Source organism: Chaetodon trifascialis, chromosome 8 (assembly GCF_039877785.1).
Source record: "Chaetodon trifascialis isolate fChaTrf1 chromosome 8, fChaTrf1.hap1, whole genome shotgun sequence".
NCBI lineage: Eukaryota > Metazoa > Chordata > Actinopteri > Chaetodontiformes > Chaetodontidae > Chaetodon > Chaetodon trifascialis.
The window spans coordinates 4,332,713-4,357,137 of NC_092063.1; the positions used below are offsets into that span (position 1 = coordinate 4,332,713).

At 43.6% G+C, this 24,425-nt stretch overlaps 5 protein-coding genes across 6 annotated transcripts; 3 read left to right on the forward strand and 2 right to left on the reverse strand.

Annotated features, from left to right (window-relative positions):
* The first annotated feature begins 1,774 nt into the window (after positions 1-1,774).
* LOC139335311 (lysophosphatidic acid receptor 4) lies at positions 1,775-3,420 on the forward strand. The gene is made up of 2 exons (XM_070968858.1): positions 1,775-1,806; positions 2,197-3,420. Exon 2 carries the CDS (start codon positions 2,300-2,302, stop codon positions 3,263-3,265), a length of 966 nt encoding a protein of 321 aa, XP_070824959.1. The 5' UTR covers positions 1,775-1,806; positions 2,197-2,299; the 3' UTR covers positions 3,266-3,420.
* ints11 (integrator complex subunit 11) lies at positions 3,366-12,779 on the reverse strand. Its single transcript, XM_070968857.1, has 17 exons — positions 12,567-12,779; positions 12,198-12,295; positions 11,403-11,476; positions 11,076-11,304; positions 10,875-10,973; positions 10,758-10,792; positions 10,542-10,680; positions 10,373-10,437; positions 9,846-10,035; positions 9,671-9,754; positions 9,499-9,588; positions 8,668-8,830; positions 8,400-8,510; positions 7,855-7,916; positions 7,628-7,770; positions 7,235-7,364; positions 3,366-3,715 (listed from the first exon to the last, which is right to left on the reverse strand). The coding sequence occupies exons 1-17, from the start codon at positions 12,592-12,594 to the stop codon at positions 3,650-3,652; spliced, it is 1,806 nt and encodes a 601-aa protein (XP_070824958.1). The 5' UTR covers positions 12,595-12,779; the 3' UTR covers positions 3,366-3,649.
* A 136-nt stretch (positions 12,780-12,915) lies between these two features.
* Positions 12,916-14,803, forward strand: cptp (ceramide-1-phosphate transfer protein). The gene is made up of 3 exons (XM_070968655.1): positions 12,916-13,018; positions 13,140-13,292; positions 13,420-14,803. The coding sequence occupies exons 2-3, from the start codon at positions 13,159-13,161 to the stop codon at positions 13,940-13,942; spliced, it is 657 nt and encodes a 218-aa protein (XP_070824756.1). The 5' UTR covers positions 12,916-13,018; positions 13,140-13,158; the 3' UTR covers positions 13,943-14,803.
* A 1,238-nt stretch (positions 14,804-16,041) lies between these two features.
* On the forward strand, positions 16,042-16,788 carry ubxn10 (UBX domain protein 10). Its single transcript, XM_070968784.1, has one exon. It carries the CDS (start codon positions 16,045-16,047, stop codon positions 16,786-16,788), a length of 744 nt encoding a protein of 247 aa, XP_070824885.1. The 5' UTR covers positions 16,042-16,044.
* Positions 16,789-17,814: 1,026 nt separating this feature from the next.
* On the reverse strand, positions 17,815-22,517 carry ddx19a (DEAD-box helicase 19a). 2 transcript variants are annotated; one of them, XM_070968463.1, is made up of 11 exons: positions 22,313-22,517; positions 22,076-22,139; positions 21,772-21,964; positions 21,595-21,687; positions 20,886-20,988; positions 20,682-20,796; positions 20,385-20,562; positions 20,049-20,286; positions 18,640-18,802; positions 18,356-18,547; positions 17,815-18,266 (listed from the first exon to the last, which is right to left on the reverse strand). In XM_070968463.1, the coding sequence occupies exons 1-11, from the start codon at positions 22,373-22,375 to the stop codon at positions 18,205-18,207; spliced, it is 1,464 nt and encodes a 487-aa protein (XP_070824564.1). In that variant the 5' UTR covers positions 22,376-22,517; the 3' UTR covers positions 17,815-18,204. The 2 variants fall into 2 exon arrangements, with proteins under 2 accessions (XP_070824564.1, XP_070824563.1); XM_070968462.1 differs by lacking the exon at positions 22,313-22,517 and having other exon boundaries at positions 18,103-18,266; positions 22,076-22,281.
* Between the last annotated feature and the right edge of the window lie 1,908 nt (positions 22,518-24,425).

A 24,425-nucleotide genomic window follows, 5' to 3' on the forward strand; every position in this document is an offset into this window, starting at 1 on the left:
AGGCCACTGCTTGCCTCTCAAAGGGGCTCAGGCAGATATAGCACTTATCTGAATGTGAATCCTCTCCGCCTGTTGCCTTTGGCACAGTGGACTGGTCCATTATTGAAATATTAGTGTGTTTAAATCATGGTTAAATGAGGGCGAAAGACGATCTAAACTAAGAATATAACGACTTTTTCCTCAGTTTTGGAGTTACGATATGAACTTAAACCAGCTAGCTAACTGTCACATAGCCTTTAGTCTCATGCCGTTTTTTTTTTTTTCCTCTCTGAACTTTATTGAAAGCAATGCCGGTTGTGAGCGCCAATTTCCGCTTTCCATTCTGCAGTACACCAATAAACTTCCGGTCGTGATCTTTCAAATTAAAAGCATTAAATCAAATCAAATTGGACAAAAACTATTTCGGCGCCAAAACATACTGAAATGTAGTGACAAATAATTCAAGTCACAAAACTTTACATAATGACTGAATTTATGAGAAGAGGATTAAAAATGTTACCAGAAACTACTAAATGTGGATTACAAACCAGGCAAGGTGAGCAGCTGTCCCTGGTTTCACGGGTGGTAACTGGTTTGTGGTAATTTGATAAAGGGGTAATTTTATTTAAGAATATGTTCTACTAAAGCACAATATTAACTGACATGATATGGTTCTGCTTTATTATCTGATCTTGAGGCTTTGTCTTGAAGAGGGTCCAGGACTCTTGTATTAAAATCTAACTTTAAGGCCTTCATCATCTTGGCTCATATATGGTGCACCTTTCAAAATACCTCATAATGTTTAAATTACCAGACAGCAAGTTAAGAAACAAAAGATATGAATTTTATGCACACAAGTTATACACAGTATTTGGATGCTGTGCACATTACTTTGCATGAAAATGGCCTGAGAACCAAGTTGAACTCCTTTTTTCCATTTAGCTCTGCACGAATTAAAAACTGGATAACCTGGTTAAGGTAAAACCTCAGACACTGAGGGCCTGACAGAAAAGAGAATGTGCATTTTGTGTAATTCTAACAAACTACCACAACAAATTCTAAATATACTTTACATAAAAATACACATAATGTGACCTGCTGGAAATGCCGGGGAGATGAGGGTATGCTGGTACTGTGGATGCCCCCAAAGCTGCAGATTAGAGTTGTGTTCTCTCCAGAATTTTGAGGAAACTTTAGCTGTTTTTTCTGCAATCGCTGCAGGTCTGGACCCAGGCATCAATCATCATTGGACAGAATAATTCTAAGATACTGTCGAGCCTCTTTTTTAAGACTGGGTGACAGAGTCAGGACGAGCTGCTGCATGTAAAAGAAGGTCATACAGGATGTGTAACAGGACAGAAAAGCATTTCCTCCACAGGGGTATTTTTCTTCTAGAAATGCATAAAGGATGAGGTGGAAACACAGTGATTTCCACATTTCTCATATTTGTATTCGAAGATTGTTGTAATTTGGGTGGATTTCTTGCACTGATGTATTAAAACCAAAAAATAACTGCGAATTATTAGAAAACACACACATACACAGCATCTTAATATACATCAGTGGGTGGGTCATAAAAATAGACGACACAAAATAGACTTGGCCCGACTTGTGTCAGGTTAGGGTTTCCTGTCCCTCCCCTAATCTGCACCCACTGAAACAGGAAATTCAGAGGCTTGATGAGGAGCAGCATGATCACACTCAGTGTATTCTGAGAGGAGCCGCACCAACGAAGCGCAATAAACCAGCTTTTATCTCATGAGTGTTCAGCATGCAGAGGAGCTTTCTGCAGGAAGAGATCAGACAGAGGAGACACTGAACAACTTGGTAAGTGTTTTTTTTAAATAAAAAATAGTTTGTGTTATGAGTTTAGAAAACATAAATCTAATGTTTCTGAAGAGTTGTAAAACCTGAAAATGTGGTAAAAACTCTTCAGCTTCATACATGTGATAACTTTGTTTGTTGTCAGTGTTTTACCCTCTTTTTCTAAGATAAATGATAAGTTATACTTCCATGTGCGAGTACACCTCCAAACATTCACCTGAGCTTTTCGCTTTTTGTTTCCACAAACCTCAATACAGAGTAATGTTGTCAGCAAAAGAAATGTGTTAAACGCTGCATAGAAACATTTAAAACTGTTTTTAACGGATGTGTTTCCGATGTGCTGTGAGAGTAAACATGGAAAAACTGAATGGAAACATGTTTGTGTTGCTACAGTCACAGAAAAGCTGAAGCCAGCGATGCAGCAGCGTTCATGAGAATCAGCCTACGCCGCCTGACTTTCATCCAACTGCGCTGACAAAACACTCCATCTGCAACGATGAACGCGACCAACAACAACTGCAGCGTCCCTTCGGCAGAGTACCAGTACTACCTGTTCCCAGTGGTATACATCGTAGCCTTAGTTGTAGGCCTACCAGGAAATCTGGCTGCCTTCTTCGTCTTCACCTTCAGGACCGCGTCCCGCACAGCCTTCAGTGTGTACATCAGCAATCTGGCTCTGGCAGACATCGTCATCCTCTGCACTCTGCCCTTCAAGATCCACTACCACATCAACAGCAACAACTGGGTTTTTGGCGACGTCGCCTGCCGCATCACCGGGATTCTGTTCTACGCCAACATCTACATGAGCATCTGCTTCATGACTTGTATCTGCGTGGACCGCTACATGGCCACTGTGCACCCGCTCATCTACCTGAGGCTGCGGAGCCCCTGGTGGTCCCTGGTTGTGAGCGCGTTGCTCTGGTGTGCAGTTGGAGTGGCTATGCTGGTCTTTGTCCTCATGGGACCTCTGGAAACCAACGCAGACAAATCTGGAAACCACAGATGCTTTGAGAACTTCGCCAAGAATGAGTGGAGCTCGCGTTTGGCGGGGTACAGCTTCCTGTGCCTGACCTTTGGCTCCCTGCTGCCCTCCCTGATCACCCTGGTGTGCTACCCGCTGGCTGCAAGGCGCATTTCCGCGATCGGGACTAAAGCGGCCCAAAAAGCCGTGAGGGTCATTTACACCATCCTGGCTATAATGCTGCTCTGCTTCCTGCCCAACCACCTGGTCTACCTGCTGCACCTCCTGCGACGCATGGACATCATCCAGAGCTGCTCTGCTGCCAACGCCATCTACCACGCCAGGCGGGTCACCATGGCGCTCGTCATCCTCAACACCTGCCTGGACCCCGTGCTTTATTACGTCACCACCAGCCACTTCAAATGGAAGAGCTTAAAGATGACGTGGCTGTGGGGACGAATCAGGAAGAACCGGGGGATTTATATCATCACAGTGGAGTGAACAAAGGGGGGTAACGGCACGTGTCCACTGTAAATACAGCTCTGTATATGCTTCACTGTGTCTGCATGCGTAACTTCAGCATCACAAAGACTCTACTTTTCTATAAAACTGTTTATTCAAGTTGGCTTTGTACATCAAAATAAAGGGAAAAATCTAAATTTGAGTTTCTTATTTTTCTTGTGCAGTTTATAAATGAGTCCACGAAAGAGTCGCCAAAAAGAATCATGGGCCAATCAGGGGCAGCGGCCTGGACGCATTTAGGGAGACAAATGTTGATGTTTTGAAGATTTCCGCACTGGGAAGCAGACTTCACCATCCTCCATGATACAGGTTCTGAGGGTCGGATTCCCTTCAAATGTCCGTAGTTTCGGGACAAAAGTCCCCTCAGCAGAGTCCAGATGGAAGCCCCTTCTTCAGCAGAGATGAGAGGAAGCTCCCCAGATCCTCGTCCTGACAGAGAAAACCAGCACGATGTCAAAAAAGAAGCATTGTAGGAAATTACACATTTTCACTTTAATCACTGATACCTCGGCGTGTTGTCAGTACATCAAAGGATTTCAGGGAAATGAAAGCAGTGTTCAGAAGTAACTTCTTGTACAATAGTTCCCCAATTTTTTAAAAATGGAGCAGCTGCTACTTTCGAGCCCTCGTTTTTGCATGTGTGAGAATGATGGTTTCACCTGAATAACCTCTGCAGATGTAAAACAATCTGATATTACACATGACAGAAACATGCAAATATTAATGAAAGGTCAGAAATTCTGTGGTGGCATTTCAGAATTTTCATCAAACTGTGACCCCCCTGACCCGGGCTGGTAACCACTGATCTGCTGCATATTACAGTCAACTGCAGCTACAACTATCAATTATTTATTATTTATTATTATTAATCTACAGAACATGTTCTTGATTAACTGTGTGCTTTCTAAATGTCTGAAAACAGAAAATTCTTACTTTTGAAGGCTGAAACCAGTTGCTCCAGAAAAATGACTTATATTTCCACTTGTGACATTTAGGTTTCAGTTTTCACATGAATCTGTTTTGTACCTTGTATTTTTATCCTCTACACATTTCTTTACCGTTGTTGACGATCAATAATCAAACGGGTTCCATGTTTTTCCTGATTCCCCTCGAAAACAACATGAGTGAACTTCTGCAGCGATCAGAGGACCTTTCGGAGACAACTTCAGGTAGAAAAAGAAGCGCGGAGAGGCACAAACACACACCACATCGTTTCTTATCTCGGCCTTTGTGCTTTGCGCGGAACACATGAAGCCACATAACCCACCCTCTTTCCATTGCGCAGTGACTGACTTTAACAGACAGGTTTCCCCACCCTCCACTTTAATCTTATTCTCACTTTCAAAGCCTCTGCTCTCACACTGTCCACCCACAGTGTCTTCACATCTCAAACCTTTCCACAACACTGTGTGGGCATGTAAAGATGGTTTGACTGATACCCCTCCTGCAGTGCGGTCTGTGGAAACTCAGCCCGGCCATACTTGCAGTTATTTTTTTAACACCCTTAACTTGAGATCACAAGTTCAACATAAGGGGTTGATTTGTCTCCTAATCTCCAGAAAACTAAAGGCTGATTTCTCGGGATAATGAGGTCATTTATGACAAGAGAGGGACTTTTGTTTTCTCATGATTACAGGAGAATTATGGACAACTGGAAAATGAGCGTCATGTTCATCTGATGGCATCTGATTTCAACCTTCAGCATCACTGTCGTGGCTGCTGGGGTGGAGTCGAAGCTGAATGGTGCGGTTCCATGCACATCAATGATCAGCAGGATCACTGAAGTGCGCTCCCCTGTGAAGATGCAGCCGGGCGAGTCAGCTCCTTAAATGTTGAGAAGCGAGCAGTTGTCGAGATGCCATCTACTCACGCTGGCACAGCGCTCTGATGTCTGATCAACATCAACTTGAGCATCTCGTTATTTCCAGCTAGCAAAGCTCTTTTTCTCAAGATAACGGAAGGATTCACTTGCGATCTCGAGATGTTAAGAAAGTGATAGCTAGCGCGTCCGTTTTGGGCTACTGTGGCGAAGAATTTTGGATTTCACCAAACAGCAATGTTCTCCCAGCTGGAGGGAAGAGTTTCTGCACTCATCCTCTGTATTTAAGGTGCAGTTTTGAGGAAAACTGAGTAAATTTCATGACTGACTTTGCAGGAGCTGCAGCTGAGGACACAAGCTGTCTCTGCAGAAACCAGCGTCCTTTCAACTTTATGCTTTTTCTGAAAAGGGTGAAGTCAGTTTTGCGTCAGCTGTGATTCTGTGAGCTGCAACAATTTCTGCAGAAATAAATGAAGCTTTGATCACTCTTACAGCGCCTGATAAAAATAATGCAGACAACTGAACACAATCCTGCAGCCTTGGCTGAATTTCACCTGCTTAACTGTCATGAAGGATATCTCAACTTATTTACAGCTATTCAAATCTATTATAGATAGATTATTCTATTTATAGCAGAGCTAATCTATTTGACAGATGTCTTCGTACTGTTACGGTTTATTTCCCAGGACTGCTGATAATGCAGAACTTAACTGTCCACCACCTGCAGGCAACATGAACGAGAAGATTTCATGCTCTTCAAGGAGGTGTGACCACAGCCCACAGAGGGTTTTAACATTATTGCTGCTTGTGCAACACTGCACAGTTCCTGCAGGATGTGGGGTGTGTTTATGTACTGTAAAATACTTTTTGTATGGAGCTGCATTTTAAACACTAACCTTTTAGCATCTTGCTGACTAGTTACCTACATTTTTTTGCCAAGACAGGAGCTCTCATGCAAGCTCATTAATCATCCCCACAGGGTTGTGTCATGTCCCGCTATTGTTTATATGCGACACTGGTTTTAGTCAGATCTGCATCTGGATCAATTCAGGGCCCCTTTCTGTTGAACCTTTGTATGCTACCCATCAGACACTAATGCATAAACACAATGTTCATCACCATAATTATGTGGATGATACACAACTATATATTTCCTCTATATATTCCTATACTATGTGTAGGAGCCAAATATGGGTTAAATACATCATGAGGTTTGTGTGGGCTATTCACTGGTGTTGCTGTAAGTCTATGGGCTCAGGTATTAAGGTCCTGTTGATGTCTGGTGTTTAACCCCGGAATGGCAAACGGTTTTTGACCGCTGTGGTGCTAAGACGATTACTGGGAAGCTGAGTGTTTGGTCTATTGGTAAGGGAAGAAATGGTTGTTGCTCACGTTGAGCACATTAAAGTAATAAAGAAACTGTTAAACTGCAACAAACTGCTGTAGATTCTTGGAGGAAGCAACACACAGTTACGGTAATTAACCAAGCAAAGCGCGTCAACTAGGTCACACTGGGGTAAGACATCTCAGTGAATCTCCTTTAATACTGTATACTGTATGTCCATGAATGACTTCAGCCAATCACAAAGCTTATACAATGTACTGAAGAAAAAAACAGTGGATTTGACTTCTTAATGAAGATAAAACTGATGTGCTAAAGTGCTGTGGGGCTACATTTTCAGAGGTAAGACAAAGAGAATTAGGTCTCCTTTTGATTCCTTGTCTTAAATAATATGACCATGAAGTGATAAACTTTGGTTGGTTTCCACAAACAAATGTACAAGCAGTGTTTCGAAATCTGCTTTTCACTGCATGCAAAATATCTCAAAAACAAGAGGCTGCCTGTCTACCTGGAGAGGCCCGTACACGCCTTCATTACCTGTAAAACAGACTTCACTGTGTTTGTTTTTATGCTGCCTCTCTGTCACAAGAATTCCCACTCGTGGAACAATAAATATCTGAACTGAAGTCAAAACAGCGTCAGGAAGGTGAGATGAGGGGTGTCAGTTGGTTGCAATCTGCAACATCTCCGCCTGATGCCACTAAACCCCGCTCACTGGACCCTTAAAAGACCATTTAGCTGCCACTGTAACAATAAATCAGTGAAGCACAGACAATGGAGGTTTTACCTGATAACTCCAGGAAAGCAGAAGGACCTTGGTGCTGGTGTCTTCAGCGGAGGAGGAGACTTTGATGACGATAGACTCCACCATGACTGTGCCGTCGGGGAGGTGCTGGATGGTGTAGCCTTTTAACACGCTGAAGCACAGACAGGCAAAGGTTAAGCGTCAAGTTTAACATCTTGATAAGGTCCGAAATGAATTCTCCAACGGAAACGACACTGCACACAGCGTGCTCAAGTATATCACAAATAAACTAAAAGAATCGAGCAGAATGATAGCATGATACAAGCAGAAGAGAAGGCAGAAAAACAGTGATGTGGTTCACAGGAGGAAGGTGGAGACGAACAATGAAATAATGCAGATTAATAAGCAGATGCAGGAGGGGCCTCCTCTTCTCACCTCTTCAGGTGTGTGTAGATTCTGTGAAGCGTGTCGGCGTCGCTGTGCGGGTCCTGGAGCTGCACTCGGCAGGTGAAGCGTAGCTGATGTTCGTTGAGGCCCAGCTCCTTCAGGGCCTGCTCCGACGACACCAGCTTCAGACTCTGCATTCAGGGAAACACAGGAGGGGTCATCATCTGTCGACCACCACAGCCGCGCCTGTGTGCGTGCGATGACGGCGAACTTACATTTTCTTTCATGATCAGGGTTCCATGCATGGTGCGAGGCTTTTTCGGGTCAGGAAGAGGCCCTTCAACACAGGAAAATAAATAAATAATTACATTAAAGCACAGGTGAGGGCTCGTAGAGTTGGCCCTCATCTCAAATAGAGATGCTAAGAGCAAACACACACTGATGTGTGTTTGTTTTGCATGTGTGTGTCACAATAATTCACGACTGTCTGTTAAACATTTTACCACGTCGACCTATGCATCACCAGTGGCCTCCTCCCAGGAACCACAGAAGAAAATGAGCTTTTAGCTTCATTTCTCTCTTCTTACCTTCAGAGTCCTACCACCTCACATACATGCCATCTGTGACATTTAGGGGCTAGACAGCATGCAAACAAAGAAATCAAAGTGTTACGCCCGATGAGCTGAACCTGAACTGAAACTCTGTTGGTACTCTGCCCCGAAACCATCGTGACCGCAGTCAAACTTTGTGCCGCTTCTTCTCTCCTTGCTGTGTCAATTAAACAAATTCCAAAGGTGTCCAAACCATCAACGAAACAGACCTCCGAGAGCCATCTCCCTCTTCAGCAGGTTGAGTGAGATGTCCACAGGCACGCTGGGGTTCGTTGACACGGTCGCTGTCTCTCCGTTAGCTGGCATGTGGCAGTCTATGCCTGCCATTTAAAAACAGAAACGTTAACAAGACTGAAAACACCTTGTTCTCCGACTGTGAGCACACACACTTTCACCACTTACTCACAATGAGCCTGACATCACTGGTGTGTGCTGCACAGGTCTACTCTGCTAACCAGTGCGGATTGAGACACTTACTGAACTCCTGTTCGATCTTTCCCTTCAGGAACTCCATTTTCACCGCCTCCCCGTGTACCAGCAGCATGTTTCGCGGCTCCGCCATACGAATGAGCTGCATGATGCCTTTGGCATCTGCATGAGCACTGAAGGACATGTACTCCACCTGTAGCTTCACATCCAGCTGCAGCAATCACAGAAAAATGAGTCAAACGTCACAGCAGTGTTGTTTTTCACAGTTTCATTATTGGGAAGTTATTTCTAAGGAATAGTTTGATGTTTAGAGAACAATAAGGTGCAAACAGCTCTCAAAGTTAGAAGATCTAAATCTCTCATATTCATTTTTTAATATAATGCTCCAGCCAGGAGACATTAGCTTAGCTTAGCATGACATATAATTTACATGTTATAACCTGTTTAATTTGTGCGCAAATCAAAGTGTGAAGGTGACATGCTGTGGCTTTACTGGGAGTAATGGACTATTTCACTGCATAAGAAGCAGTTGCACACAGAACCATGTTAGTTAGTGAACTTTAGAGGCGCCACCTGGCAGAGGGCGGCTGTGGCTCAGGTGTTAGAGCCAATCAGGAGGTCGGTGGTTCGATCTCTGGCCTCGGCAATCCACGTGCTGTAGTATCCTTGAGCAAGATACTGAACCCCGATGATGTGCCATCAGTGTGTGAATTCATATGTACGTCTGTCAAATGACTAATTGTAATTGTAATTTTCCTTACAAATGGACAGAGCCGGGCTAGCCGTTTAGCCGCTTTCAGTCCTTATGCTAAGCTAACTATTCCTTGCATTAACAGACAGAAGCTGAGAGATGAGAGAAATCATTTAAAATCCTCTTACTGTTGCTCTCCCTTCCATCTCCAGTTTCCTCTGCCCATTTAGGATCTTGTAACCGATTGTTCCTTGGACACAATACCCAGGCATGATTACCTGAAATCAAGCAGAACTAGTTGTTTATTAAGTTTATTTATTTATTTTTCATCTTCCATTTCCTTCCATCTTCCACACTCACCATGTTCTTCTCATTTCCAGCCCATTTCTTGAAGATCTGCAAAGACTGCCCGGCATGCAGCATACCTGGTGTAGCGAACACCACCTGGAGGTGAACATGTTGCTGTAATTCACTTGAATTTTTATCCCGAATCTTTTTAAACACTTGCACACTTTGGAGGAAGAACCATGCTCACCATCGGTCCGGGGTTATCAGCGTAGGAGCGATCAAAGGCCTTGATGTGCTTGAATTCAAACATGTTTCTCTGTACGAAGGTTTTTCGAATCTTCTGGTTGGTCCACGTTATGAAGAGCTTGTAATAATGATTAGCTTTCTCCGTCAGCCCAGTGGAGAAGTAGATTGGGGCCTTTAGGTTCATTCTCTCCCTGGTTCGGGAGAAAAGCTAATTAGCGTGTCCGCCCAATGAGCCGCCACTTAATATGAAGACGTTCATACACCACCATTATTCTATCAAGCTTCAGAAAATGAATATAGCTATTGAGGAAGCTGTCAGGTTTCAGTCCAATTTGTGGCCTTTGTGTATTGTGATCATTGCAATTACACCACATAATTATTATTATTATTATCATACATTATTACATTGATTTGAACACCAACAATTACAAAGAAGAAAAAAGGCCTCTATCTAACATCACTCAGGGAGGGATCAGTCATCACAGTGGAAATTCATGAGCTGTATCTGAGGTTTGTTTTAAAACCTACCAAAACGTTTCCAACAGGATGCAGAGCTCTTGTGCTCGTCCGAGCGCAAAAACCGGAATGAGAACCTGAGAAGGTGACAAGAAACCAAAGATTTTAGAAAACTAACATCTGATTTATGACAACAAAAAACCTCCATCGCTAAATCCATTCAACTAACTGTGACTCTGACCTTCCCTCCTCTCTCTATGGTTTCATGCACTTTCTTCAAAAAGTCTCTCTCTCTGCATCTCTTGGAGTCGCGGATGGTGGTGGCATACGTCGACTCTGAGATGAGGATATCCGGACGGCACTTATCGATCCATGCAGCTCTGCAAACACACAACACGAGGGTGAAGAGGGTGCACAGTGCGTATGGATAAACTCATATAACCATTAAAGCACTCACCCTAAATGTCTGTCAGGTGTCATGTTATAGTCTCCCTGAAATGAAAAAGATGTTATTCAGTGATCTTGGTTGTTAAACTCACTGACTCTGACACAGCGCGAGCTTGTTTACACTCACAGTGTAGACCACAGACTCGGATCCCACTTTGATGTGCACCATAGCAGCTCCCAGGACATGACCTGCATAGTACGCCTTGATCTCCAGCTCATCATCCACCTGCCGGCAGCACAGCAGAAACAGCTTGATATGCCATCAAAAAGGACGAGCAGCTGGTGCAGAAATGAGAAACAGGTGGATGTGTGGGCATCGGCACTGCACCTGGACAGTTTGGTGGAGGTTCAAAGGTATCACTTTCTTCATGCAGTCCTTGATCATCTGCGAGGTGAAGAAGTTGGTTTCTCCCTTTTTGTCGACGGTGATCTTCCGGAAGTCTTCCAGCAAGATGGGACAGATAGCCTTGGTGGGATGGGTCATGTAGATGGGTCCATCGTAGCCCACCATCTCACTCATGAAGGGCAGAGCGCCGCAGTGGTCCAAGTGGAAGTGGCTGAGAGAGGAACAGGCGTAACACATCAGACTGTTTCATTTACTCCACACATATCCATGAGAGAGAGAAGCGGCAGTGTACTGTAAACATTAACGGACCTGATGATCACACAGTCCAAAAAGTCTGTCAGACGTCCATTCTGGGTGATATAAGAAAAGTCTGGGAAACGTCTCTGCAATGAAACAACAGGATTAAAGTCCAAAATGTACAAAACTCACAGTTTGAGGTTTTTAAATGCAGTTTTTGAGTGGAACACATTCTTCACAAATAAAGCCCCTTTTGTAACAACACTGTTGTGGGTACTAGTGGTCAACTAATATGAGTTTTCCCATGGCTGATGGGAATATTTAGAGAACAGATCGGCTGATGGGCCATTTATAATGCTGATATCATGTTGTTGTTTTACTCCATCTGATAAAATAATAACAAATGTGCACATTAAGTGAACATTTATCTAAAACAAGTGTTATTGCTTGCTTACTTATGATTTTTTTCCCCTGCAGCCTGACTAATCAATTAATCATGTAATCTTCAGCTCTAATTTCAAAGTGATGGTTAACTGGTCTGGTTGACCAACAGCTGGTCATGAAACTGCCAATGTAAAAAAAAAAAAAAAACGTTTTATTGAACAACAAGGCAGGAGGTGAGGTTGGTGTAAGTACAGCCTGTGCAATGTTTAATAGTCTGTTATGCTAAAATCTTCATGTCACAACTTTGATTTAAGTCTGTGTTTTGATGAAGACACAGCAGTCTTTGTCGTCATCGTGATCTGGGTCCAATGTCTTCAAGTATTTTGGAGGTGTGTCATATGTAGATTGTTTATGACAGAATGAAACCAAAGAAGCAAACTCCTCTTGTTGTTTTTCTGCTGAATAATAAGCTGCCTGACTCACATCATCATTGTATCCCATGTGCATCCCACAGTCCAGCATTATGTTTTTGCCTCCAATGGAAACCAGGATGCAGCTGCGGCCGACATCCTGTCCAGCACCTTGGAGAGGGTCGAGAGAAAGCTTCAACACACACAATCAAACCACTAAGTTAGCTTTTCCAGCTAACAACGGCTACTATCATTAACGGGTGAGACCTTACAAGCCGGTTTTGACCACCATTACAGAAAATGAACATGTTATTACTGTTCAAAGAGAGCCCGACGTTTAACGAAAAGATAGTTTAGTTATTTTTTTTTTCTTTTACACATTTATTGTTGACGGAACTAGCATTGACTTGCTAACTTAGCTAGCCGCTGTAACGCTGCTCACCCAGTGGTGTGACTTTTATTTCAGGCATGCTGTCTCATCAGGTCGGCCTAGTTTTGAAGATAGGGGAAGGACAACTCGCTGACTCGGGTGACCTGTCTGCTACCGATGAATACCCCCTCCTTTAGGAAGAAATGATTATTGTCTAACTTGTATACATGTGGGTCGAATCGCTACGGTTTGTAGCCTGTTTCAAGCTACAATCAGCAAAACATTAAAACATCCGGGAAGCGTTTTCAAAATAATAAGCCAAATTCAGGCGCCATCAAGACTGGCAGAATGTCTCCCTGACCCCCGACGCCAATGCTTTTATTTTGAAGGCAAGTTTGCCAATTTCCTGTGTTTTCCGGCTCGAGTTTGCGCAGTAGGAGCGGATTAACCGAGGAACGATCTCTCGCTCTCCAGAGACGAGGAGAGATGCTAAATTTTCGTTTCGATTCTCGGCTTCCTCGCAGGTAATGTGCTCAGGATTTGACTGTTCACCTTGGGACGCACACTCGTCGCCACCTCCAGGTTGTTAGCAGCTTTAGCAGCATTTGCTCATTCATTTTATTGCTTTTCCGCTCGTGTCGACAGCGCTAACGTCTAGAAAACCATGGCTGCTCCTGTGGCTTCAGAAGAGCAGAAATTCAGCTTACAGGAGGTCCTCGATACTTTCAAGCTGTGTTTGTCGGACAGTAAAGACGTCTATCTTGAACACTACGTCGCTGGGTGGCGTGGTCTTGTAAAGTAAGTGGTTTAAAGTGAAGTCTTTTGGCATTTGTTGGACGTTTCCTGTCCACACTACACTCAGCTGTCACAGTCCACAAGGAGCCATTTAAGTGTTAACATGCTGCTTTGTTTGCGCCTCTAATAGATTCCTGAACAGCTTGGGGAGTGTCTTTGGCTTCATTTCCAAGGATGCTGTCAACAAAATCAAGGTCCTGGTGTCCCACCTGGAGGGTGAGAACGGGTCTCAGTATGTCACCATCCAGTCAATGGTTCAGTATGAGCTGGAGCAGGAACTGGTGGACCTGACCAAGAGAGGCAGCCACCCAGAGTCGGGCTGCCGCACTCTGCTGAGGCTCCACCGTGCGCTGAGGTGGCTGGAGCTCTTCCTGGAGCGCCTCCGCACCAGCAGCGAGGACAGCAAGACATCAGTCATGTGCGCAGAGGCCTACAATGAGTCTCTCGCCCAGCACCACCCCTGGGTGATCCGTAAGACTGCAGGCATGGCCTTCTGCATGCTCCCGGGGCGTCCGGCTTTCTTTGAAGTGATGAACGTGGGCTCCCCAGAGCAGGTCGTGGCCATGCTGGGGGAAGCTCTGCCTCTGATCTCTGAGGTGTACCAGACCACAGAGGATCTTTACGCACAACACAACCTGCTCGACTTACCTTAGAGAGCAACAAGTGCTGCTTTTTGCCACTTTATGCATTACATGATTGAATATCTACAGCATGTCCCCGTTGAAGGGCTGTCAGCTAGCCACTACTGCTGTTTGGTGAAGTTAAGTGTTATTATTCTCTGTACAGCGTTAGCTATCATTTCACTGACCGTAGTCTTTACCCACTGCATTCCCAGGGTTTAATCTACATAAAACTACTGTTAATTATAATGTTGCATGTTTAATTGTTATAATATACCTCCGAATGATCTTTTTTAATCCAGTTTTTGATTGTAGATCAATTTGTTTTTAATTTAAATCAGTGAAGGGAACGACAGAGGGGTCCAGAAGTCTTTGCTCACTGCTAACAGCGGTTTGTTTCTATTGTTTATCAAAGGAAAAGGACCAAACTGATTGACCAAAATTCTTAGTCTTGCATCATAGTGAACTGAATGTTTTTGACATTGACATATTTATAATGGACTATAGGCAAACTGCAGCCTTCATGGGACAGAAGCAGTTTTCACACATCTTCTTCAGGAAGGAAAAAGTAAACATGCCAACAGTACTACATTTATCTGGGAGGAAAACCTAAGCAGCAGAGGTGCTGGAATAATACTTCAGAAATGTTTTTGGGAACTAATGAAACAAAGGTTTTTAGTGGTGGACTCAGAGCTGTTAAATCCTCTGTAAATGATCTCAATGTGATTTTTCATTTAATTTATAAATGATGAAATATGCTGTTATTCTTCATTTGAGGTGATTGGTGTATTGTTTTACAGGAATGCACTGTATTATATATATTATATATATATATAACCATTAATTCAACAGAATTTATAAACAGTAGCTTAATAAAAAAAATCCACTCGGTTGATGGTTGTGAATTTGTGTTAGATTTTATTCATGTGAGAAACATTTTGTTGATGGGTATTTTTACCTGAGAGTTTCCTCAGGTAGTTTTCTTACTTGCTGTCCAAAGTACACAGTCATGATTTGATTGTGTCATCTTTTATAACTCTCTGCTAATGGCAGTGAGCGTAGTGAGACCTGAACACTGCTTTGGTCTTTCACCCATATGTTTCCTGTTGTTTGCAGTTCCACAGTCCCAGCTGTTATTTATAAAAATACTTTAAAATCAACAAATGTTTTCCCTTTAAATATTTTATTTACATTCTGACATTATCACAACCTAATGTGTAAAAAAGTATTGAAGTGCAGTACCTGTACTTCAGTATTTCCATTTTCTGCTACTTTTTTTTCTTCTCTTCCACTAGATTCATTAGATAACTGCCAGTTCTTTCACACATTCATATTATTAATACAAAATATAATCAGTAACTCAGGATGTATTGTTAGAGTTTCAGATAAAACTGTATTGATCTCCGAGAGGAGGGAATTCACATGCTGTCTGGCTGTAAAAGCAATAAAATAATTGAAATTACACCGCTTACCAGCTACAACATAAACAGCTTCATGCAATCAGTAATTCTAATCCACGTGATAAATCCGCCACAGAAAACAACTCATGACCTCTGTTTGGGATCTTTTACAGGCTCCAGCTGTAAAAGCAGCGGTGGAAGAAGCATTCACGAAGTATTAATGCGATATAACGATTTTAAGTGTGCTTTTGGAGCCGGAGCGTCGCGCATCGTTCAGGTGAAAACGGCTGAATTTAGCTGCAGTTTCGTACTTCCGACACCAGGGGGCTCCCGCCGCCGACCACGTGTAGTCGTCGTCAAGGCAAACGGACTGTCATGACAACCTGGAGAGCGGCATCCTGCTGGACCTGGTTAAGAGGGCGGGCAGCGACTCAAAAGTAATGCTACTAACGGCATTTTAATGTTTTTAGCTGCATTTTAGCGTCAGTAGTAGGAAATTGTTCCTCTGTGTCGTGAAACAGCTTCTCAAACAATCTTAACAGCAGCAGACGGGACCTATATTCACTTTTAGAAATCAGAAATCAGAAATCCTTTATTTATTCCCGAGGGGAAATTGTTTAAACTGTTTATGTTTTGTTGTTTTGTTGTTTCTGACTTTCTTTACACTTTAAGCCAAGGACTGAAGCCAAGACACATCTGGGGATCTTCATCTTCCACAAAAACATATGGCTATTGATGGATTTAACAAGGCCAAAGACCTCCAGAGGGCAAAGGAGAGCCGCTGTGAACAGCATCCAGAGGCCACCTGTGCCTCCAGACTCTCCTGAGTACAGCAGGCCGGACGGACACCTCCGCTCCCAGTCCCAGCCCATAATGTGGCAGGCCAGACAGCTGAGCCAGGATCGGGTCCTGCAGATGCTGCAAGAAATCCCTCCTGTTCCACCACACTCCTTAAACAAGAACAAGGTCCTCCCCCCCATAAAGAGGAGGCAGTCAGAGGTGAGTTCCCAGAGAAGCCTGGACAGACAGATGTCCAAGCTCAGCCTGACTGATGATGCTGTCCTGCAGCAAAGGCACAGACATGAGGACCCAGATCTCCAAACAGTGACCCAGATTAGCAGGTCTGAGGTAAACATGAGGGCCAAAGTGCACCTCAGGGTCTGGCCTAAACCCCCTGACCCAAGACCAGTAATGACCAAAGAAGCTGGAGCCTCTGGCAGCTTGCTCCTAGCTGTCCAAGCGCCATGTGGCAGAAGGTTTCAGCAGCGCTTTGACCCTGCAGACACTCTGCTGATGGTGAGAGCCAGCGCAGAGGCCAGGTTTGGAGCCAAGTATGGAGACACGTCCATCCAGAACATAGATGTGATATGCAGGAACTTCACAGACATGGACATGACCTTGGAGCAGTGTGACGTCTTGAACGCATCGTTGCTGTGCATCTCTGACAGTGACAGTGCGGTGGAGCGAGCGTACGGCTGAAGTCTCTCAGCTTAAAAATGCATTTTGCTCATTGTTGCTTCACATAAACGTTTGAGCTTCACTGCGTGCAGTGACGAGAGTTTCATTCAGAAGGCTGCTCACACCGAAGGAGAGAAGCTTCGCAGTGCTCACCTTCGATCCAAAGTTCAGCATTTTGTGACACCACAACCAGCCCAGAGCCAATCGTGGGCCAGTAGGCAGATTCACTGTAACAGATCCTGTATGGCTCCAACATATCTGGCCAAGGAGGATTCAAAATTACAAATTCTTTTTCATACTACTTATGATTTTATCCGAATAGCAGGTAATTAACTCATTAAGAACTTCAATCTGCTCAGTGACAGAGTAGAATATCTGGTTTATCTATATGCTTCTGCATTTTTGGTTCTTTTATGCCAAATAGGGTGCAGAGGTACAGAATTACATTACTGGGTTGCCAACATATGAGGAATCCTTCCCATTTTACTCTTTATACTTCAACTGCTGCCCTGCTTTCAAAGCGTGTAAACAGAAATACATAAAACTTATCTCGTAACTGCTTTACTGATTTGAAGTTGAGAAAAGGAATCTATTTAATGCCAACCAAAGCGGAAAACAGCAGGCCTGTTTCACAGCAGACACTCCGACACGTCACAGCAGGAAAGGCACAGGTGTAAACAGTCGTGCTTTCATCTCCGAGTCAGAGCGACGGCTGTGACAGAGGCTCGTTTCACAGAACACCCCGCTGTAACGAAGCAAATGTCTTCCAGCGGAAATTTAACACATGCGAACCCTGCTCGCTGTGGAAAATGTATTAAAACCCTCACACGCTAACATGCAGAGCATGAGGAGGTTACAGGCTTCTCACATTCTGCACATCTTGTCCAGTCACTTTAAAATATTTTCATTGTATATCCCGTCAAACAAAAGGTTCACATGGAGTGAATTGTTCGTCTAGACTCACCCAACAGGGCTCTGACTGGATCGGATGCCTGAAGTCGTCGTGCAAAAACAGAATTTCAACTGCCAGGAACTGAACGGGCTTTACATGCAACAGTATATTTATTTTTTTGTCCACAAAATTTTTGGATAAGATAATCAAAACACAACACTGCAAACCATTAACTGTAGTATTAAGGCCACCCTTCTTAAGTGCTGTTTTAACAGCCGGTGGCTGGTTTATAGTCTCTGGGAGACATCTGAAAGGCTTAAGGTGACTTCAGTGATGAATCAAAAGTCGAACACATCAAATGAAATTCAAGTGAAAACTTTGGCACAAACTGCTGCCATGAAACAAGTTTGCATAGTGAACATTAGTATGCGTCTCTCTTCTGTAAACAATAAAATGCAAACAATAAAGCCTCAGAAGAAGTCGAGTCACATCTGAGGTAAAACATCTGACTGCTTCGGCTCTGCGCCGTGCGTCAGGGGAAGCGTTCAGCTCAACAGGCTTTCCATTTCGTCAATGTCGCTGGGGTCGAGTTTTGTGATTCTCCTGTCTGTGGGAGGGAGACAGAGAGATAAACGTCGCATTCGGATCCTGATATTTTTGTTTTGCATGATCAAACTGAAGGAGACAGGAACGTACTGAAATGCGCCTCAATTTGGTTGATGATGTCCATGCTGTGTTTGCTGTCGACCATGTTGATGGCAAATCCTCTTCTGCCAAAGCGTCCTGTGCGGCCAATCCGGTGAAGGTACGTCTCGTTGTCAGCATTCCCATCCAAGTCCACCGGGAGGTCGAAGTTGACCACGAGGGACACTTGTTCCACATCAATACCTGTGATCAACAGAGCCACAAATGGGTTTGAGATGCTTCTCCTCACCTACCCACATAAAGACGTTTCACTGTTAAAACGGGACTCGGCTCACCTCTGGAGCACACGTTCGTGGTCACGAGCACTTTCTCCTTGCCGTTCCTGAAACGTTCGATGATGGCAGCTCTCTGCTCCACTGTCAATTCCCCACTCAGCAGTGCCACCTGGTGGCCCTCTTCGGTCAGGTTTGCAGTCAGCCAAGCAGCAATCTTGCGAGTCTGAAGAGAAAGTGTCAGCTAAACTGAATTGCTCATATAACATCCTGTCAGGGGCCATTTTCCTGGAAATGGAAAATAATTGTTATTTTCCATAAATTAGAGATATTTCTAATTTGTATCACATCATAAAGGGAAGTCTTAAAGCAACAAGGTTGTTCAGGTGTGACTTCCAGGACGGGGAGATGAGATCATACTTTTGGCTTGCAGAATATATTCAGCTTTGTTCGCTTTCGTGGCATCTCCAGATTGTTGTCAGACTGATTTTTAAAATGCTGGACAGCAAATAAAACACATGAAATTCAATTTTTGCAAATTGGATTCAAGCTGTGTTTGGAGACAGTTTGACAGGCGCTGCCAATCAGGTTTCTGCAGACGCCTCTCAGTCCAAACTTGACGCGTTTCAAAGTGTCCTTCGCATTAACAGCCATGTGAAGTCCAGCGTGATGAAGAGCATCAGAGCAGCTGAACAGAACCGATGTGTCCCCGTCGTCCTCCGTCACATCAGACAAACTCAGAGACTGGACAGTGTGATTGTTTGGAGGGTGAGATGAAGGTTCTCCATTTCTCATGCTCCCATGTAATGAAGCCGCATCACCAGCACAGGTAGTTACTGATGCCTACATAGTTACCATAGCAACATATGCAGTGAGACCGGCGACATCTGGACACATAAATCTGATCTGATCATCTGTAATAACAGCGCAGACAGTCTGTCTTACAGATCTGATTTCCCTGCAGTCTGAACAAAGCTTTAGTGATTAAAACACTCTTTATCATCGGCCAATTTCTAACATTTCTACACCACGTTCACACCTGGCATTAACATCCAATGTGTGTCTTCACATCACACCTGGGCACAGAGAGCCACTGCCTAACTCCGCCTCGCCCTGCTAGCCAGCAAACGCCACAGTAGCCAGCACGCCTTCCTGCGCAGAAAGTGGTTTAAAAATGAATTCCTGACTTTTCCTTTGCAAAGGAAGAAGAAGCAGAGCCCACAGGGCAGCGCTGCTTCCCTTCACGTGGCACGCAACACATTTGCTGACTGATGAATCTGCATATTTAGACCTGATGACAATGCAAGCAGAGCGAAGACAACAGGAACAATTACCAATACGGAGGCCATTATCCAGATTGTGTGTCCACTTACAGACCACCAGGTGTAAATCTGGTCCAACAATGAAAGAAGGGTAGTCATTTCTCATCACAATGACGTGTGTGCTAAGCAGGGTTAAATCAGCTGACTTACATGGCAGAAGATGATGGCCTGTGCGATGGTAAGGCTGCCATACAGATTACAGAGTGCTGTGAACTTGTCCTCCTTCTCCTTACAGAGCACATAGAACTGCTTGATGGTGTCCAGTGACTCCTCTTCGCGCTTCAGCCGGATGATGTTGGGATCAGGAACCACCCGCTCGGCAAACGTCCACACTGAGTCTTCGAAGGTCGCGGAGAAGAGGAGCATCTGACAGTCCTTCGCCAGCTGTCTGCATCGGCATGAACAAAAGGAGGAAAACGCTGTGACAACAGAAGCTTTGCTGACTGATAGGACAAAGGAACCTTTGATTTTCTGAAAGGAGTCCACCTCTGGATGCGTATGCTCTGGTCTCGATGGCCCTGTGTGGCCATCATCACATCTGCCTCGTCCAGCACAAACATACTTATCTTCTTGGGGTCGATGAGCTTGTATTTGGTGCACCAGTCGAGGACTGTGCCTGGTGTCCCAATGACAATCTGCTCCTGCAACTGGATGCCTCGCTCCACTGAACACAACACGGAAATTCATGCAGTGACATATCCAACGTTGGCTCCTTGATGAATTTAAACACAACTTCAACACTAAATCCATCAGATGTAATTACAACTAAGACCAGATTCTTACCTCTGTTGCCCCGAATTGCATAGGAGAGCTTCACGTCGGGACAGAATTTCCCCATTTGCTCGATTACTTGACCAATCTGCAGAGCAAGCTCGTATGTTGGCGAGATGCAAAGGCACTGAAAAAAACAAAACAAACTAAATGGCTTCAGCGTCTACCACTGGATGTGGACACTGCGTGGCTTTGCAGATTAGATGCTGCGCTTACCTGAGTCCACTTATTGGCTGGGTTTACGTGGCTGAGCATGGCCAGAGAAAAAGCAGCAGTTTTACCTGTGCCAGACTGTGACTGCGCAATCAGATTCTGAGGTCTGGACTCCGAGAAAATACACACAAAGAAGCGAATAAATCAGCAGAACAATAATCAGTAACGACTTTAATCACTGATTAACATCTAAGATAATATGAGGACGTGTTGCTTTTCCTGATCTTAAATGATATTAAACTGACTACTTCTGTGTGAGGACTGATGGACAAAATTAGACAAATGCTGAAATAAGATTAATGTTAATGGACCGATTTCATATTCTGTAATTGATTTCTTTTAATTAATTGAACAATGGTTTGGTCTGCAGTGATGCTGTCGAGTTACCAATGTAAAACCAACAGTGCAAAATGCAGAGATGTTAAATTTATAACGTTAGAAAAGAGAGAAGAGCAGCAAATCCTCACATTTGACAAACTATGACAAGACAACATTTTAATTTTTTTTCCCCTGGGAAACATCTAGAATAATTAATCAATTATCAAAATTGTTCAAGGTGGTGTGTAGTTAAGTTGCCGACTCATAAGCCAAAAGCTCAAAATGCAAAGATATTCGATTTAAATGCCATAAAGAAGAGGAGAGCAACAAATCTTCAGCCCTCCACTGACGAACTGATCTTTGTGATCATTTCAAACAGGTGAAACGGACTCACGGCTGTGCCAACATCATGGGCAGAGCGTTCTCCTGGATTCTGGATGGTCTGTTGAAACCCATGTTGTACACACCCCTCAGCAGCTCAGGTTTCCTGTTGGTCATCAGGACAAAATGACAAGAATAAAGCGTTTGTGGAGGGAAAAAGGGACACCTGTTTGCAAACGTCAAAGCTCACAGTCTCAGCTCCTCAAACGTCTTCACGGAGTACAGAGGAGAGCTGGGGTCCCGCTGCAGAACCTCCACCTGGTTTCTGTTCCGCACCAGAGACCGGCGGATCAGTTTAGTCAACAGGGACTGCTCAGCCAGGTCCACTTTGTCCTCTTCTCTTGTCCAGCCTCCATTTTTAGCCTTCTCCGGCACGATGTTCCCTGCACAGGTGGAAACAGCACCAACGTCCGTCAAACACCATCAGGACTGAGCGGTAAAATCGGTAAAGCTGAGATGTTAATAATAATAATAAAAAAAATTAATGAGGTTACCATTTATGTCTCCTCTCATGTTGCGTGGACATCGCAGTCGATCCACTTTCTTTGAGAAGTCCAACTGGTCAGTGAAAACACAGTTTATGAGCACCAAACTGCGTGTGTAAGTTAGCAAGCCATGTTGGAGACGGACGGCGCAGCAGCTAGGTAGCATGTTCAGCTAACCTACTAACGGACGGTGAGTACGACGGTTAGACGGAACTTTTAGGGCAGTTTGTCACCTTTAAAACTCACCTGTATGGATGGAGTTGTCGCTTCTTGAACATCGACTGCAACCGCCCACGAGTCTTCAGACATTTTCACACATTAACTGCGCGTTTCTTTCGACACAAACGACACTTTCATCAAAAAGTTTGATGTCAGCGTGAATGATGTGCCGACGTGACGACGTGCCGCTGTCCCGACCTGGACCAACCGCAACCCGCTGGACCACACCACTGATGCTGCCTTCAAGTCAATCGGAAACATCGCCCTCCGAGGAGCCTGAACCAATCAAAGTGGTGAATTGCCAGATGATAGAAGGCTAGTAGTTCATTTCTAATGTCAGCTAATGTTAGCCATAATCATGTGGCAGAACTTGTGGTGAAAGTTGAAGGAAAAGTCGCAGAAAACTCCTATTCACAGCTGATTCAACCCACTGATTGATATTTATAAAAACCTAGTAGGCTCTCAATTTGTATGATGTTGGCTGCTAAATGTTTTCCTAATTGTTTGACGATCTTCTGTCTGTTTGTTTTTACCAGGAACATACACACTTCATTGTTTTTCCTTTTAGCGAGGTTAATGAGGAACACGTGAAGGCACCGCAGTATTCCCACCCTGTGCACTGAACCTGCTGACACACCCATCACGCGTCATCTGCACAAAACTGGTGCATGATCGGTATTTTACCAACTGCATGAAATATACGAATCCCAATTTTACGAAAATCAATTTTATGATTAGAACAGATATTTTTCTATTTCCAAATTTGCTTAGTATTTCATAAATCTGACTATTGATCATCACTGATCACCTGATGTGTTCCGGTATTTAGTTCCCTTATAATACTCATTGTTGTAATTCTGATGTGTATTAATCTGTATGAGTTGAAGTATTTTCAAATTCATGTGAAATGTCTATTTATAGGCCTATTGTCATTTTGTCATCATTACTTTCATTCTTTTTATCACTCTTTTTCACAGTATGGCTGCGACTGATGATTATTGATTTTTCTGTTGTTGGTTTTTCTTTTTGATTGATTGGTTACAATTTTTCTGTATAGTTAGAGGGTTCAAGCCAAATTCCACTTACATTTAGATGCTGATAATTAGATGTGTTGAACTAGGTCTTTTTTTAATTGACTGATTAATTATTGTCTATGAAAAGTCCAAAAATAATCAGAAGTGTCCATCACAATTTCCAAGAGCTTAAGGTGACATCTTCAAATTGCTTGTTTTGTTGACCACCAAAACCTAAACATATTCTTATTTTTTATATATATGAAAATGCTCAACTTTCAGCAAATTTTCAGATTCTAACATTTGAGGAGCTTAAGCTGAGGAATGTTTGACATTTTTGCCTGTAAAAATAACAAAAATAGTTGCAGATTGATGTTCTGTCTATGGTGGAATTGACTTATTGCTTCAATTACACAGCACACAAACTCAGTGCTTGACAATGGGAACAAACATACTTTATATTTCTGAGACAGTTATTCCACTAATTGTCCCATGTGACTGATTTGCTTCTTGGGCTGTTTGTCAGACAAAACAAGAAACTGGATGTCCTAGAGCTTTGGAATTTTTTTTAGGGTAATTGTCTCTGTTTTCTGACATTTCACAGACCAAAAGAAAACAATCTACAAATGAGTGGATAATGAAAATAACCTTTAGTTGCTGCCCTATACTTCAAAGTCACTTAAGCAAAACCATGTCTTGACTTTCACCTTACTATGGAGTGAGCGTGTGTGTGTGTGTGTGTGTGTGTGTGTGTGTGTGTGTGTGTGTGTGTGTGTGGGTGTGTGTGTATGTGTGTGCATTTGAAAGGTTGAAAAACACAAGCAAGGGGAAAGGAGTGGGGGGGGGGGTGTACAGAGTGTTATTGGCTGCAGGTTGATTCAATTTGGAGGCGGATGTTGGGTTTCAGCCAACCCACCCCCCACACATACACACACACACACACCATCTACATTTTCGTCACTACCAAAATGACTATAAACACACATTAATTGTCATGGTAACCTCGCAAGAAAACAGATGGATCAAACCGAGTGATCACAAAACACAGAGACAGCCAAACACCCACAGCAAATTTAAAACGCTGAGAGCTCTGCAATCACCCGGAGGGAGGAAGAGACAGAGATTAT

Bases quoted from the DNA above. Each gene is read 5' to 3' on its own strand.
- ddx19a (XM_070968462.1), bottom strand. From the start codon at position 22,232: ATGCTACCTAGCTGCTGCGCCGTCCGTCTCCAACATGGCTTGCTAACT. The intron at 18,803-20,048 runs GTAAGTCAGCTG...CTTTCTCTTCAG, and splicing joins AGGCCATCATCTTCTGCCAT to ACTCGCAAGATTGCTGCTTG. The intron at 18,267-18,355 runs GTACGTTCCTGT...TCCCTCCCACAG, and splicing joins CCAAATTGAGGCGCATTTCA to ACAGGAGAATCACAAAACTC.
- cptp (XM_070968655.1), top strand. From the start codon at position 13,159: ATGGCTGCTCCTGTGGCTTCAGAAGAGCAGAAATTCAGCTTACAGGAG. The intron at 13,293-13,419 runs GTAAGTGGTTTA...CGCCTCTAATAG, and splicing joins GGGTGGCGTGGTCTTGTAAA to ATTCCTGAACAGCTTGGGGA.
- LOC139335311 (XM_070968858.1), top strand. From the start codon at position 2,300: ATGAACGCGACCAACAACAACTGCAGCGTCCCTTCGGCAGAGTACCAG.
- ubxn10 (XM_070968784.1), top strand. From the start codon at position 16,045: ATGGATTTAACAAGGCCAAAGACCTCCAGAGGGCAAAGGAGAGCCGCT.
- ints11 (XM_070968857.1), bottom strand. From the start codon at position 12,594: ATGCCTGAAATAAAAGTCACACCACTGG. The intron at 10,793-10,874 runs GTGAGTGTAAAC...TTTTCATTTCAG, and splicing joins CCGAGTCTGTGGTCTACACT to GGAGACTATAACATGACACC. The intron at 9,755-9,845 runs GTGAGCATGGTT...GTTCACCTCCAG, and splicing joins CTGATAACCCCGGACCGATG to GTGGTGTTCGCTACACCAGG.